The 15,568-nt window shown below is 42.2% G+C and overlaps 2 protein-coding genes across 4 annotated transcripts; both read left to right on the top strand.

The window, feature by feature from the left end:
• Positions 1-13: 13 nt before the first annotated feature.
• On the top strand, positions 14-3,040 carry LOC146555149 (leukocyte elastase inhibitor-like). 2 transcript variants are annotated; one of them, XM_085252963.1, is made up of 7 exons: positions 14-246; positions 385-568; positions 1,302-1,439; positions 1,510-1,627; positions 1,727-1,869; positions 2,003-2,170; positions 2,304-3,040. In XM_085252963.1, exons 2-7 carry the CDS (start codon positions 401-403, stop codon positions 2,712-2,714), a joined length of 1,146 nt encoding a protein of 381 aa, XP_085109089.1. In that variant the 5' UTR covers positions 14-246; positions 385-400; the 3' UTR covers positions 2,715-3,040. The 2 variants fall into 2 exon arrangements, with proteins under 2 accessions (XP_085109089.1, XP_085109090.1); XM_085252964.1 differs by having other exon boundaries at positions 48-122.
• Positions 3,041-8,225: 5,185 nt separating this feature from the next.
• On the top strand, positions 8,226-13,860 carry LOC146555148 (leukocyte elastase inhibitor-like). Of its 2 annotated transcripts, none has more exons than XM_085251138.1 (7): positions 8,226-8,309; positions 10,636-10,819; positions 11,351-11,488; positions 11,572-11,689; positions 11,789-11,931; positions 12,065-12,232; positions 13,068-13,860. In XM_085251138.1, exons 2-7 carry the CDS (start codon positions 10,652-10,654, stop codon positions 13,476-13,478), a joined length of 1,146 nt encoding a protein of 381 aa, XP_085107264.1. In that variant the 5' UTR covers positions 8,226-8,309; positions 10,636-10,651; the 3' UTR covers positions 13,479-13,860. The 2 variants fall into 2 exon arrangements, with proteins under 2 accessions (XP_085107264.1, XP_085107265.1); XM_085251139.1 differs by having other exon boundaries at positions 8,299-8,314.
• The last annotated feature ends 1,708 nt before the right edge of the window (positions 13,861-15,568 follow it).

Genomic DNA, 15,568 nt, shown 5'->3' with positions numbered 1-15,568 from the left:
CTCGTGACATCACGCTCCGAAGCCCTTTCCTCTTCCGTAGGATCGTCCTTCTTCAATCCTCCAACTTTATTTACACCCAGCAAAGAACTGCAGTTAGACTAATATCTCACCCTGTAAATCGGGTATTCTGCTGGATTTGTCTTCGTTTTATGTGTGTGGGAATAAAGTAGCTTGTAGTTCAGATAAACGAGTCGCTGTTGACAAGTTTCTGAAACGGGCTGCGCCGTGTCCGGTGTCTTAGCTTCAGTGAGTTGGGCGGTGGTTTCTGTCTGTATGCGCTCTCCTGAAAAAGTCACTTTTTCTCGTTGCTTTAATATAAAGTCTTCTGTTGTGTTTCCAGTAGGTAATGCTGTAGCAGTTTAAACGGTTGTTTGCATGTTACAGGAAAACACCATCAGCCATGTCCGCCGTCAGCAGCTCAAACACAGCCTTTGCCTTGGAGCTGTTCCGCACTCTGAACCAGGCAAACCCTGCTGGAAACATCTTTGTCTCTCCTCTGAGTATCAGCTCAGCCCTGGCCATGGTCTACCTGGGAGCTAAAGGAGACACTGCAGCTCAGATGGCTCAGGTCAGCTCACTGTCACTTGTTAGTTGCACCGCGCTGTCAGTTGATCAGCCAGCATGATTGCAACTTCAAGCCCTCGTTGTATTTTAAAAGCAGTTACGGAAGCGTTGAGCTGCCACCCAGGCAAAAGAAAAATCGAACTATATCACGTTATAACGTCAAAAATTCATTGTTCTAACAATATACCATCATGTAAATAACATATGAAGCTAGAATGTTATATAAATGGCATGAAAGTCCATAAAACGCACAAGCAGTATAGTTACTGAGAGCATGATGTTCAGTGAGACTGACAGTATGTTAAAGGTTATTACGGGGCGATCGTGGCTCAAGAGTTGGGAGTTCGCCTTGTAATCGGAAGGTTGCCGGTTCGAGCCCCGGCTTGGACAGTCTTGGTTGTTGTGTCCTTCACCCGTTGCCTACTGGTGGTGGTCAGAGGGCCCGGTGGCGCCAGTGTCTGTCAGTGCGCCCCAGGGTGGCTGTGGCTACAATGTAGCTTGCCATCACCAGTGTGTGAATGTGTGCGTGAATGGGTGGATGACTGGATATGTAAAGCGCTTTGGGGTCCTTAGGGACTAGTAAAGCGCTATATAAATACAGGCCATTTACCATTATTAAACCTGATGCTGAAAGAATAAAGTTGTCCAGTTTCTACCTTTGGACCATAAATTGTTACATTAGGGTCGCTCAGGCTCAGTGTCACATCCTTTCAGTCTTTGTCTTCAATGCCACACAGGCCCTCTCATTCAGCTCAGGTGAAGGCGTCCATGCAGACTTCCAGAAACTGAACGCTGACATCAACTCACCATCTGCATCCTACATCCTGAAACTAGCCAACCGTCTTTATGGAGAAAACACTGCCCACTTCCTCCCAGTGAGTGTCCACATCAATGATTCTCTTCATAAAGTTCTTCATTACAAAAACAGATGTCTGCTCTCTGCAGGACTTCCTTGACGCCACACAGAAGTACTACCAGGCAGACCTGAAGACTGTGGACTTCATCGGAGCTCCAGAGGCGTGCAGAGCAGAGATCAACAGCTGGGTCGAGCAGCAGACAGAAAGTGAGACTGTGCATCTTCCACAGCCTGAACAGCAGGGAATCATTTTAGCATCCTCTGTGAATTATAATGAAATATTGTTGTTTCTGTATTTCCTGTCAGATAAGATAAAAGACCTTCTGAAGCCAGGAACAGTAAACGCAGATACCAGACTGGCTCTGGTCAATGCTGTCTACTTCAAGGGCAACTGGAAGAACCCGTTTAAAGAGGCAAACACCAAAGAGATGCCCTTTAAAATCAAACAGGTAGAAATTTAACTGAAGGTTACAAAATCTGGACTCAAAGTCTGAATACAGGAAACTGTAAAATGTTTAAGGTAAACACCATCAGAAGCTTTATGATAACATGATCTGGTCGCCTGGATTTCCTGTGTGTCAGAATGAGACCGTACCAGTCCAGATGATGCACCAGAGGAAGAAGCTTCCCTACAACTACATTGCTGACCATGATTTGCAGATCCTGGAGCTGCCCTATGTGGGTGAGGAGCTCAGCATGTTCATTCTGCTGCCTAAGGAGTCCTCAGACGGCTCAGGCCCTCTGCTGAAGGTACACAGCCTAGAAACATGCTTACTTACTTCATTAAATTTGATCATTTAACAGACCGCTTCTGATTTCGTGTATAAAATGAATTTAAATATGAGCAAAAGAAATATGACAAAATGTATTAACTGTATTCCAGCTGGAGAAGGAGCTAACACAGGAGAGGCTGAATGAATGGACCGACAGGAAAAACATGAGCACCCATTCAGGGGTTGTCGTTCACCTGCCAAAGTTCAAGCTGGAGGAAGACTACGAGCTGAATGATCCTCTGGCTAAACTGGGTATGAAGAACGTGTTCTGTGCAGGAAGCGCTGACCTGTCTGGCATGAACGGTGAAGGGGCGCTCTTCCTGTCTACGGTGGCCCACAAGGCCTTTGTGGAGGTGAACGAGGAGGGCACAGAGGCCGCTGCAGCCACAGGTGCTATGATCAGCGCTTGTTGTTATATACCGGACACACACTTCACAGCAGATCACCCCTTCCTCTTCTTCATCAGACACAATAAGACCAAGTCCATCCTGTTCTTTGGCAGATTCTCATCTCCTCAGTAGACAGAAGCAGCAGTTATTACAGCAGCATATTTGTCAGAGAAGGCCTTTTATGTTACACCATGATGACGCTAAATTGCATACTGCAGGTATTACAGCCACAATGAAAAATGAGCAGTAACAATATCACAAAAAGCATCTAGCAGCTGCTTTTTTCACATGTTTACAGAATTGTTAAAAGACGAGGGAATGCTACACAGTGGCAAACGCTTTGTACCAACTTTTTTGAGACAGTCATGATGCTCGTTACTCAAAATTATCAGTTTTTCTCAGTTTACACATCTGATGTGTTTTCTGTGTTTTGCTGAGAATAAAATGTGGGAAAATCATTGCAGACTTTTTTTTTTTACATTTTACATAGTATGTCAACATTTTTTGAAATTGGGGTTATACATTAAACACAGAGCATCACAGACTTTACTGATATCTGATTAACTCCACTGCTTACGCTGTTCAGTATCAACATTTCTCAAATGGTGCTCAGGCCTGCAGGGCTGTAGCACACACTACAGATATACATGACATCATTAGTCACCTGTCCAGTCCAGATTATGTAGATGAAGGAGAAGCCCTGCAAATACAATCCATGAAAATGATGGAGAGCACAGATTTAAACCATGCGGCACAAAGGCTGATGGTTCAGAGAAGGCAGGCAAGAAGATGATTGGACTGCAGTAACGACAGTAACAAGTGACAGTGACAGCCAAGACTGAATACATGTGACATGTGGGATTCAGACAGCCAAGCAGGTGACGCAGACAACATTTAATGGACAGTGAGCAAAGAAAGATGTGCAGCATTTAATCATTAACATGCACAGAAACTCCACATGTGGCTACACAAAGCAAAACCTGTATAGACTTATGAAGTTACACTTTGCAGAAAATCAGCAGGAGAGATTACACAATGGATTTTAATATAAAAGGCTCAATATGGTGGATTGAATGAACTTCCATACAATGACTCATGTGGATATATCATCCTCAGAACCGAGTACAAAAGAATCTTTCCATTGAACTTTTTTTTGTCACCCACCCAAACACATCAGATATCAATGGGAAGCCCAGGATGGCTTCTATTTAGTAGATCAGGACATAGTAAGATATCTCAAATGAGTCAAAAGACAGACTAAAAACAAATGTCCATTGCACAGGAAATAAATGAATAAGCTGGTTCTCAGGAGGATATGAAAGCAATGCTAAATGTACCTCCCTATCAGGAAACAGTGACACAGTAGTGTGCAAGGATGATGCAAACATATGAATCCTGCCTGTCGCTGAAGCAGTGTCGTGGTTATGAAAGAGCCTCGGGCATCTAGGTCCAGCAAATAAGTCCCTGAGCCCCCTCAGCAGAAATCTGAAATTGCACAACACACATTGACATAATTTTGAAATGAAAAACCTAAAAACCCGAATGCTGATAAACTATTTCAGTGGCAATCATGATAACCACCATGACTGAGGAGGTGGGTGTGATACAAATTTCTTTATTTTATTATGATCAAATGTTTCACTTTAGTAATAGTAATATCACTTTTTGTGTCATGTAGTTATATACATGTATGATAGCATCACATATGTGTTTTATGCTTTATTACACAAACACAGTTAGGTCATTGTGAGTAAGTTAGAGACATCCAGGCGTTGTGGGGATTAGACAGATAGTGGAACTCCTTCTCCTTTACTCATGGAAGGAGGAGGCTTCAGGAAGTTAATCTTTAGGTGACGGTTAAGTAAAAAACAAGGTCATAACTCTCTCAGGGAGGATAAGCTAAAGGTATAGGCCCATGTGATGTGGCAATGTGTAAGTGTTGTGGAATGTCTTTGTCTGTATGTTTTGTCACTTTGCATACAAAGCACGCACAAGGCAGTGCCCATCTTCAGACGGGCGCTGCCTTGTGCGCTGCCTTTGGCGTTTAACCAGAGTGCTCTCTCTGCTGCAGCATATTATTAAACCAAATCAAAAGGAACGTCTTGATGCACGCTCAATCATCCAGGTAAGTAAATCCCAAAAAGTTGATTCTGTTCATCTGAACGTAGCGTTTTCAGTGGGAGAAACATTTCATCGCTCTTTCAAGTGACTTCCTCAGTCTCAGCTGACTGCAGGTTTCCCCAATCTTATAAACAGTACATTTGCATAATGACTGAAACTAGCACCACTGAATGAACAATGGCCTGGGAGGTCAGTTTCTAGATCATTAGTATGAAAATTCTCATGAACATTGATCAAAAACCACTGATCAAAGCTCATTGATCAAGGACCGCTGATCAATGGCCATGAGTACCATTCACAGACAGTTGGGGAATGGCTGCAAAGGGAAGAACGCTGGTTTAAGCGTGGAGTCAAGGAGACCATTTGGGTGAAAAGGGAAAGACCATCTCTGAATCGAGGAGGGGGCCTAAGGGTACATCTTTCACCATCTTACAATGCTGTGATTGCAGCCATTCCCTTTTCGTTACTGTTCGTCTGATTTTAGGTCCGCTCCATAAACACACCAGCGTACCCCATCGTGACACGAGGTTCTAAACACTATCAATCACGGCCATACTGATGAGGGTTAACTCAATGATCCAGCATTGACTGAAGCTCAGGTGCAGCTACCTCCAGCACCGGAACACTTCTGGGTTGAGAGGTCGCTTCGACGACACAAACAAAAACAGCGCACATGGACACAACGGGCAGGTAGGCCACGGAAGACTGCCGGCCCCTGACGGTTCCTCCCAATCATGCCCCTGGAAGTCTCACTGTAGTTTCCCACATGAGAGTTGAAGTCTCTCAGTAAGACAATGCAGTCATTTCACTAAATGCTTCTATATTAACGTGAAGCTGCCGCAACCTGAGTGGGATGAAGGGAAGCTTGTGGAATGACCAGGCTGAAAATGCGAGCTCGTTAACATACTGGCCTATTGATGCCAGTATTGAGCTGACTTATGTTGAGTGTGGGTTTGCTAGAAAAATATTGCAGTCATATTTAAATTGATCACTAATTGGTGCTAAAAGAGTGACTGACCATTGCATTTGCTTTGGGTAAACCGAGCATGAAAATACCTGAAACACCAAGGCCACATAAAGCAAGTTCACAAGAATACACAACTCTGAGAATTTCCAAACTTTTTTTTTCTCTAAAAAATCACATCTTAGGGATGACAGTGTTGACATTCATTTAAAACAAATATGCTCTCAATTAAAACACATAATTATATAGCATTGCCAACACACAGGCTCAATGTTTGAATGAATGCAGAGTATATAAAGGAAAATGGAAACAGCCTATAACATGCATTGTGTTTGGCAAGTGATGTACATGTGTATATATCAGTGGCTGTCAATAAAGTTTCTCTCTCTCAGACTGCGTTCAAGTCCAGAAAATGGCAAACGCCTCTGTGTTTATTCCCCCGTAATTATCCTCAGTGCAGTCTAGATAATACACTGGAAAACTTTCCAATGAGTCAAGCAGGAAGGACTATGCATTCCAAATGAGCAACAAGGAGCCGCTGTTATTTTTATGTTCCTCAGGCTGTAGACAGCAACATACAGCACACCACTTTAACATTCTGATAGAAGCTTTATACATACAGCCTTGACATGAGAAGAATCAGCTGCAGATGAAGGAGAGACAGAACTGGTAATCAGTTTGTATATGATAATAGATCCATGTGCACTGAGAGAGGTAAAGGTGCAGCAATATCAGGAGAGGAATTTTGATAGAGAGAGCAGGGCATCTCAACAAAATGGAAATTATGACTTTGGTCTTATGATCAATTTCAGTGGGCACTGCACTAAATAGTTAACTCCTCATGGGAGACACAAATATGTAAAAAAAAAAAAAAAAAAAAAAAAAGTAAAGTCGTTTTTGCCGTTGAAAGAAACGGACTCACATTAATTACCTCAAACTGGCAATAAAGTATTTGCTGGAACTAAGACATGATAAAATATGGACATGGATACAGAGGTCTGAAATGAAAAGCCAGTGCACTGCAATGTCCTTAAACCTGCATTCTTTTTAATGGGCAGCAGTTAGCATTACTTATGGTTGCAAAAAGTTTCACTTCTACACAATACTGTGAGGCCAAAAAGATTACGGTTCCACAGAGAGGCCGGGCCCTCTCACAAGCTCTCTATCGCCATCTGCTGACACTCTAAAACCTCCATCACTCCCACACTGTATGCAGCTGTGTGTGCCGCTGTTCTTTCATGGAAAGGAGAACTTTTGGCTGTTTTACAGTTATTGAATGATTTTAGTTATTTTTTAATATATGACACTTTCATCTGTAACAGTTAAAGTTAAAAGTTTTAAGAATAACCATCACTTCAATATGCTTCCTATCAGCAATGAAGAAAAAAAATTATTTTAGTGTTGTTCTTTGTTTGTGTTTGTTTTTTTGTTTTTAGATTTAACATATTCATTGCTCGAAAAACAAACTCACCCTGAAGATCAAGAATGCCCATCATGAAGAAGAAGAAAGCTGGATACCAGAATCAGGAAAGCCTTGAAGGATGTTAGCCGGCTAACAGAGGTACAAGAGGGCATCATGAGATACAGGTCCTGGATGATGTAACAGACGAAGAAACAATAACACCAGTTAGCAATGAGGAAACATTTCCGGCCAGAACACAGGAGTATTTTATAGAGGAATGTACGTATGTGCATATGTTGTACGAGCAATAGGGGAGACCGGGGATAGTTGTAATGTGGGTCAGTTGTAACACTTCCAGTTTCTCCAATCAGGGCTAAGTTTCAAATGATGTGACTCATCCTGTGCATGCCCAATTCAGTTCTGCTATCACATGTGAAAAATCAGCACATTTTGTCAAACACAGACAGTTTAACATGAAAAAAAGTAATTTGTATGCCAAAAAGCAAGTTTTTCTACTTTATTTCAATTTCTAATAGCATTATCTGCTTTGCAGTTAAACTCATCAAACTTAAATTATGTTATTTGTATGTCTATGGGGATATATTCTGTGTAAGTCTTTAGAGCTAGTGTTTTAGCCGTTGGCTGTAATGTTAGCTAGTTCATGGCTATAGGAGTCTGGGTCAGTTGTAACAGCAACAGTCTGGGTCAGTTGTAACAGCAACAGTCTGGGTCAGTTGTAACAATAATGCAGATGTTGCAACTTACCACACTATTACTTTAACTGATATTGAACAAGTTGGGGCAACGACATCAGCAGAGAGAGGTTCACTGGTCGCTTTTGTATATGCGGTTAATGCCATTGGCAACACAATTCCTCCACTGTTTGTGTTCCCACACATACATTATGCAGACCACTGTGTCAGAGATGGACCAGTAGGAAGTACTGGTAGTGGAAATAAATCAGGATGGATGCAAGAAACAGATTTCCTCATCTTTCTGAAGCACTTTGCAAACCACACCTTAAACGAGCTCCAATTTACAGACAGAAATGTCAAAAATGTTACAACTATCCCCGGTCTCCCCTATGTGAGTTTTTCCTTTTTGGGGTTAAGAGGGTTGGTTTAAAATGCACACACTGCATTGGTGCACGGTCGTGGGGCGTGACTCATGGGTGTGTATTGGGCAATAAATGTTGTTGCACTCACCTGTTCAGCGCACCTGCTGTTTGATGAGCAGAGAGGTATGGTGAGCATGGGGTAAAACTTTCTGTTGACCGCAACTGAATGCGCAGTGTGTTTGATTCTGCGGGTGGATATCGCAATTTGGCATAATAATTGGTGTAAAGCTTTGAGAGTGCCAGTCATCTTTCTTTGTGGAGTCTGTGCATTTGTTTTATATTGGGTCCCATGTAGGGGAGACCGGGAATAGTTGTAACATTTTTGACATTTCTGTCTGTAAATTGGAGCTCGTTTAAGGTAGTGGATTCAAAATGTAATGCAAAGTATTTACATGTGTCGGCTATTAAATAGTGCAGCTATTTTCTCTGCAGCACAATTACCCATTGCATGGTATGGCCTCAAACACAAAGAGTGAAATGTTACAATTAACCCCATAGTCTGGGTTAGTTGTAACATATCCTGGGGTGAAATCTAACACAATGAAATAAGGGTACTGACAAAATATTTGTGTGTGTGTGTGTGTGTGTGTGTGTGTGTGTGCCAGAATGCAGAAATCTAGCTTTTGAACATATTCCAGCCCCCCCCAAAAAAAACATATTATGGAATTTCCTGCAACTGAATATTTCATTAATTTTGGTTGGTCTTCCTCGAGTTTGGCCTCATTGGCTCAGTGGGCATTATAACCTACAACTCTTGCACCAATTTTGAACATAACAATGAAGCTGAAAAAATGTAGTTGTTCACCAGCATCGCAATTCCATTATTTTTTTTTTATCATGGCTTACCTTTGTGTGGTTTGCAAAGTGCTTCAGAAAGATGAGGAAATCTGTTTCTTGCACCCATCCTGATTTATTTCCACTACCAGTACTTCCTACTGGTCCATCTCTGACACAGTGGTCTGCATAATGTATGTGTGGGAACACAAACAGTGGAGGAATTGTGTTGCCAATGGCATTAACCACATATACAAAAGCGACCAGTGAACCTCTCTCTGCTGATGTCGTTGCCCCAACTTGTTCAATATCAGTTAAAGTAATAGTGTGGTAAGTTGTAACATCTGCATTATTGTTACAACTGACCCAGACTGTTGCTGTTACAACTGACCCAGACTGTTGCTGTTACAACTGACCCAGACTGTTGCTGTTACAACTGACCCAGACTGTTGCTGTTACAACTGACCCAGACTCCTATAGCCATGAACTAGCTAACATTACAGCCAACGGCTAAAACACTAGCTCTAAAGACCTACATAGAATATATCCCCATAGACATACAAATAACATAATTTAAGTTTGATGAGTTTAACTGCAAAGCAGATAATGCTATTAAACATTGAAATAAAGTAGAAAAACTTACTTTTTGGCATACAAATTACTTTTTTTCATGTTAAACTGTCTGTGTTTGACAAAATGTGCTGATTTTTCACATGTGATAGCAGAACTGAATTGGGCATGCACAGGATGAGTCACATCATTTGAAACTTAGCCCTGTTTGGAGAAACTGGAAGTGTTACAACTGACCCACGTTACAACTATCCCCGGTCTCCCCTACTGATGTGTGGTTTGAATAGTATAATGGTTGAATAAAGAGAACAGTAGCTCAGAAGTGCATTTCCTGCGTTGTTGTTGCATGTCGTCAGTATCCCCATGTTTAGCCTTCCGCGGCCGTTGGTTTGGAGAATAATAATCAGATCGGAGAGGAGGCACTTTGTTCTGTGAGTTCAACTTACAGTCCGAGATTAGAGCCAGACTGTAAAATGTGCTATTTAGAACAGGCTCCATGTCTCGTAGGAACTAAATGAATAACCGATGAGCTGCATTACAGGAACTTCATTCTCTGAAACATTCCCATCAGCCATTCCCGTCAGAGGCGATCGATCGAGTTCAGGTTTACACACGAGATCTAGTCATGCTGTTCTCTGTAAAATAAGCCATCACCAGAAGAGGATTCCACTGGAAACAGAAAGAAGTGGGGACGAGCTTTCTTACAGAATTCTGAGATTAAAGTCCCCACTTTTTTCTTCTTGTTTTTAAAGCCCTGATCGTCTTCCGTAGGACCGCATTTCTTTATTCCACCAACCTTATTTACACGCTTTCCTCATTCCTGTGCTCATCCTCGTTTTATGTGTCTACGAGTTTCACTTATCGTTCTCTTATCTTTGAGTTTGGTCACAGAAATCAGCTTTGTGAAAACAGCTCAGGTTGTTAAAATAAATGCACAGCTGGCAGATGATTGGGGTGATTTTCTATATTCTCCCAGCAGTGCTGGTGTTACTTCCTGAAGTGTGTTGTGTTTTTTTTTTTTCCCCTCATTGCTTTAATATAAAGTCTTCTGTTGTTTCCGATATGTAATGTTGTTGCAGTTTAAACTGTTGTTTGCATGTTACAGGAAAACACCATCAGCCATGTCTGCCGTCAGCAGCTCAAACACAGCCTTTGCCTTGGAGCTGTTCCGCACTCTGAGCCAGACAAACCCTGCTGGAAACATCTTTGTCTCTCCTCTGAGCATCGGCGCAGCCCTGGCCACGGTCTACGAGGGAGCCAAAGGAGACACTGCAGCTCAGATTACTCAGGTCAGCTCACTGTCACTTGTTCCCTGCACCACCATCAGTTAATCAGCCAGCATGCCTTTGAAACTTTAAATGTCTTGTCAGATGTGGCTGACTGCTTTTTGTTCTGATTTTTGTTTTTTATTTTGCTTTTTATATATATTTATATTTTCAGAAAAAATTCACACCTTGTGAGACTAGTGCTGTCTTATAAACTTTCTTTTCAGTAGGTTTATGATTGGACAGAATTCAACTTTTGGGGTTTTGTTACGTGTTTGAAAAGGTTTGTTTATGTGGCCAAAACACTGATGTTCCCAGTCTGACATCAGCAATTTGTGTTTATAAATGGCATCAGAGTCCATAAAACCTACAAACAGTGTAGTGAGTGAGAGCATGATGTTCAGTGAGACTGACAGTATGTTAAAGGTTATTATTAAACCTGATGCTGAAAGAATAAAGTTGTCCAGTTTCTGCCTTTGGACCATAAATTGTTACATTAGGGTCACTCAGGCTCAGTGTCACATCCTTTCAGTCTTTGTCTTCAATGCCACACAGGCCCTCTCATTCAGCTCAGGTGAAGGCATCCATGCAAACTTCCAGAAACTGAACGCTGAAATCAACTCACCGTCTGCATCCTACATCCTGAAACTAGCCAACCGTCTTTATGGAGAAAACATTGCCCACTTCCTCCCAGTGAGTGTCCACATCAATGATTCTCTTCATAAAGTTCTTCATTACAAAGACTGGATTAATAAACTGATGTCTGCTCTCTGCAGGACTTCATTGACGTCACACATAGGAACTACCTGGCAGACCCGATAACTGTTGACTTCATCGGAGATCCAGAGGCGTGCAGAGCAGCGATCAACAGCTGGGTCGAGCAGCAGACAGAAAGTGAGAATGTGCATCTTCCACAGCCTGAACAGCAGGGAATCATTTTAGCATCCTCTGTGGATTATAATGAAATATTGTTGTTTCTGTATTTCCTTTCAGATAAGATAAAAGACCTTCTGAAGCCAGGAACAGTCAACAAAGATACCAGACTGGCTCTGGTCAATGCTATCTACTTCAAGGGCAACTGGAAGAACCCGTTTAAAGAGCCAAACACCAAAGAGATGCCCTTTGAAATCAGACAGGTAGAAATTTAACTGAAGGTTACAAATTCTGGACTCAAAGTCTGAATACAGGAAACTGTAAAATGTTTAAGGTAAACACCATCAGAAGCTTTATGATAACATGATCTGGTCGCCTGGATTTCCTGTGTGTCAGAATGAGACCGTACCAGTCCAGATGATGCACCAGAGGAAGAAGCTTCCCTACAACTACATTGCTGACCATGATTTGCAGATCCTAGAGCTGCCCTATGTGGGTGAGGAGCTCAGCATGTTCATTCTGCTGCCTAAGGAGTCCTCAGACGGCTCAGGCCCTCTGCTGAAGGTACACAGCCTAGAAACAAGTTCCTGTGAGGAAAAGCCACGAAAACCTCTTCTTGTACCATCCCTGATTGAATGATGGTCTCTTATACTGATGCTTCACAGAATTTTTATTAGAGGTGTGGTTCACTGAAACATTTGGTAAAGATGCTGTCAAAAACCCAACATATTAATACCTTAAAATATTAAGGAAACACTCATTTCTCCTGCACACTAACTATAACATGAACTTCAAATTTACACTTTATATCATCAATCTTATGCATATTTTTCACCTCTCAATCCTACATAATCAAAGGGTGGTAAGTCCTTTCACTAGAAACTAAAATTCTCTTATGACATTGCTTCAGTTCAACCGCTTTGCTCTTACTTTAATAGCTTACAAAAACTCTAAACAACATCTTGATTGCACATAACCTATTACATTAAAAGTAACATTATCAAAACTCGTGCCACTGTCAGCCGGGTATTAATTAATACAGACAAAATGATGATCTGTCTTCGTAAGGCCATATTGTAAAACCCACGTTATTAACAAACCTTCATCTTGTGTTTTGCGCTAGTTTCCTGTTTCAAAATAAAACCAAAGTAGTTCCAAAACAATTCAATTCAGTAAAACTTTATTGATCCTGAAGGTTGACCCTGAAGGAAATTGGCCTATATAAATATACATGTCAACATTACCAAATTATGTCTGGCCAAATTAGGTCATTTACACAAATGCTTCGCTTCTGTTTACTTAAATTTGATCATTTAACAGACCGCTTCTGATTTCATGGATAAAATGAATTTAAATATGAGCAAAAGAAATATGACAAAATGTATTAACTGTGTTCCAGCTGGAGAAGGAGCTAACACAGGAGAGGCTGATTGAATGGACCGACAGGAAAAACATGAGCACCCATTCAGAAGTTGTCCTTCATCTGCCAAAGTTCAAGCTGGAGGAAGACTACGAGCTGAATGATCCTCTGGCTAAACTGGGTATGAAGAACGTGTTCTGTGCAGGAAGGGCTGACCTGTCTGGCATGAACGGTGAACCTGGGCTCTTCCTGTCTACGATGGCCCACAAGGCCTTTGTGGAGGTGAACGAGGAGGGCACAGAGGCCACTGCAGCCACAGGTGCTGTGATCAAGCTGGAGAGTTTTATACCGGACACACACTTCACAGCAGATCACCCCTTCCTCTTCTTCATCAGATATAATGAGACCAAGTCCATCCTGTTCTTTGGCAGATTCTCATCTCCTGAGTAGACAGAAGCAGCAGAGGAAGATGATGTTGCAACATAAATGAAAATTAAAAAAATCTCTGAAATGAAGTAAATGGAGTGTTGTGATGTTTTGCTAATTATAAAACTTTATTTTTCATTTTAAAAAAATGGGGGTGGGGTGTTGGGGTTTTGTTTGTTTTTAAATAGATGGTATTTGTACAAGCACGAGATCTAGCAGCTTTGAGAACATGGATACTGTGTTGTGCAGCTATTATGAGTAGCCAGATTCCAATATCAGACAAATCTCGCAGCTGCTCTCATCACATGTTTACAGACTGTTGTTAAAAGAAGAGGGAATGCTACAAAGTGGCAAACACGACTCTGTGCCAGCTTTGAGACATGTTGCCATCATATTTAAAAGGCCCTTTTTGCTTAAAATTAAATCAATTTTTCTCAGTTAACACATCTCGTATGTTTTTCGTTTCACTAAGAATAAAATATGGTGACCTCATTGCAGTTGTTTACACTTTACATAGTCGCTCAAGATTTATTTATTTTTGAACTTGCCATTTTAAATTAACCACAGGTTTTAACACCATTTCTCTTGATCTGTTTCACAACAGAGCCCCACAGACTTCGCTGATATCTTATTAACTGAACTGCTTATGCTTTTCAGTATCAACTTTTCTCAAATGATACTCAGGCCTGCATGGACGCAGGTATAAATGACATCAGTTACCTGTGATGGGACCTGATCGGTCCTTAAAGACATGCTTTGAAAGGCAATGATGCATTTTCCAATGCCATCAACTTATCTCTTTTGCTTCATATGCTTCTAAAACATCTTACAGTTCACATGACACAATGTTTTCAAAAATGAAATGCTACCACTGACAAGTTCAATGTTGAAACTTTGTAAATTGAATGTTATATATGAGTCATTGTATGAAATATGTATGTATAATAATTCCCCTCTGTGGATCGCTACCATATTGATGGAGTTTGTGTGTCCCAAGGACCCCAGGGGCTATGTTGTGGGGGGCTTTTGCCCATGGCAAATTGATCCTAGGTGACGGCCCAGACAAAGAGCAGTTCAAAAGCCCCTATCAGTAGAGGATCCAGGGAACATTTCACCCTGCCTGGAATAGGGTTACTGGGGCCCTGCCCTGGAGCCAGGTCCAGGTGGGGTGTCCGTGAGCAAGCACCTCGAGGCCAGGCCTTAGTCCAAAAAAGGGACATGGGCCTACCTGTGGGGAAGTCCCTGTTGTCTGCGGCTATATACCAAATGATAGGTCAGAGTACTGGGCCTTCTTGGACTCGGTCATCTTACTGGGAGACTTCAAAGCTCATGTGGGCACGGATAGTGATAACTGGAGAGGCGCGATTGGGAGGAACGGCCTGCCAGATCTGAACTGGAGTGATGTTCAAACATGGTGTTAGTTATGAACAAACTGTGGTTTGCACAGAAGGGTGTCCATGAGTGCACGCGGCACCAGGACACCCCAGGCTGCAGGTCAGTTTTGTAATTGTATCATCAGATCTGCGGCCACATGTTCTGGACACTTGGGCAAACTCAGGTGTTGAGCTGTCAAATGATCACCACCAGGCTTTGAGCTGAATCAGGTGGTGGGGGAGGATGCTGGACAAACCTGGAGTGCCTAAACGTAAAGTAAGGGTGTGCCTGGCAGAGACCCCCATCTGCAAGATCTTCTGCTCCCACCTCCGGCAGAGCTCTAACAGCATTCCAAGGGAGACTGGGGTCATTCTGTCTGAATGAACCATGTTCAGCATCTCCATTGCTGAAGCTGCTTCAACCCCTGAACCAGATGGTGGACACCGGAGGTGAAGGGAACCATCGGGCTCTAGAAGAAGTCCTATTGAGCTTAGTCAGCCTGTGGTACTTCGACGGCAGCTGATGGGTACCTTCAGGCCAAGCGGAACACAGCTCGGACAGTGGCTGAAGCAAAAACTCTAGTGTGGGAGCAGTTCGGAAAGGCCATGGAAGAAGACTTTCAGTTTGCCTCGAACAGATTCTGTCAAATCGTCAGGCAACTCGGGGGGTATTACCTGCCTTGTGTATCGTGCAGGTGAAGTGCTGCTCATTTCAGCTAAGGATATTGTTGAGCAGTGGAA

This window comes from Mchenga conophoros, linkage group LG17 (assembly GCF_057382185.1).
Source record: "Mchenga conophoros isolate Kocher_MC1m ecotype Shallow Benthic linkage group LG17, M_conophoros_male_GT1.1, whole genome shotgun sequence".
NCBI lineage: Eukaryota > Metazoa > Chordata > Actinopteri > Cichliformes > Cichlidae > Mchenga > Mchenga conophoros.
Note: the sequence above shows the minus strand (reverse complement) of the source record. Positions and strands in the feature narration are given on the sequence as shown.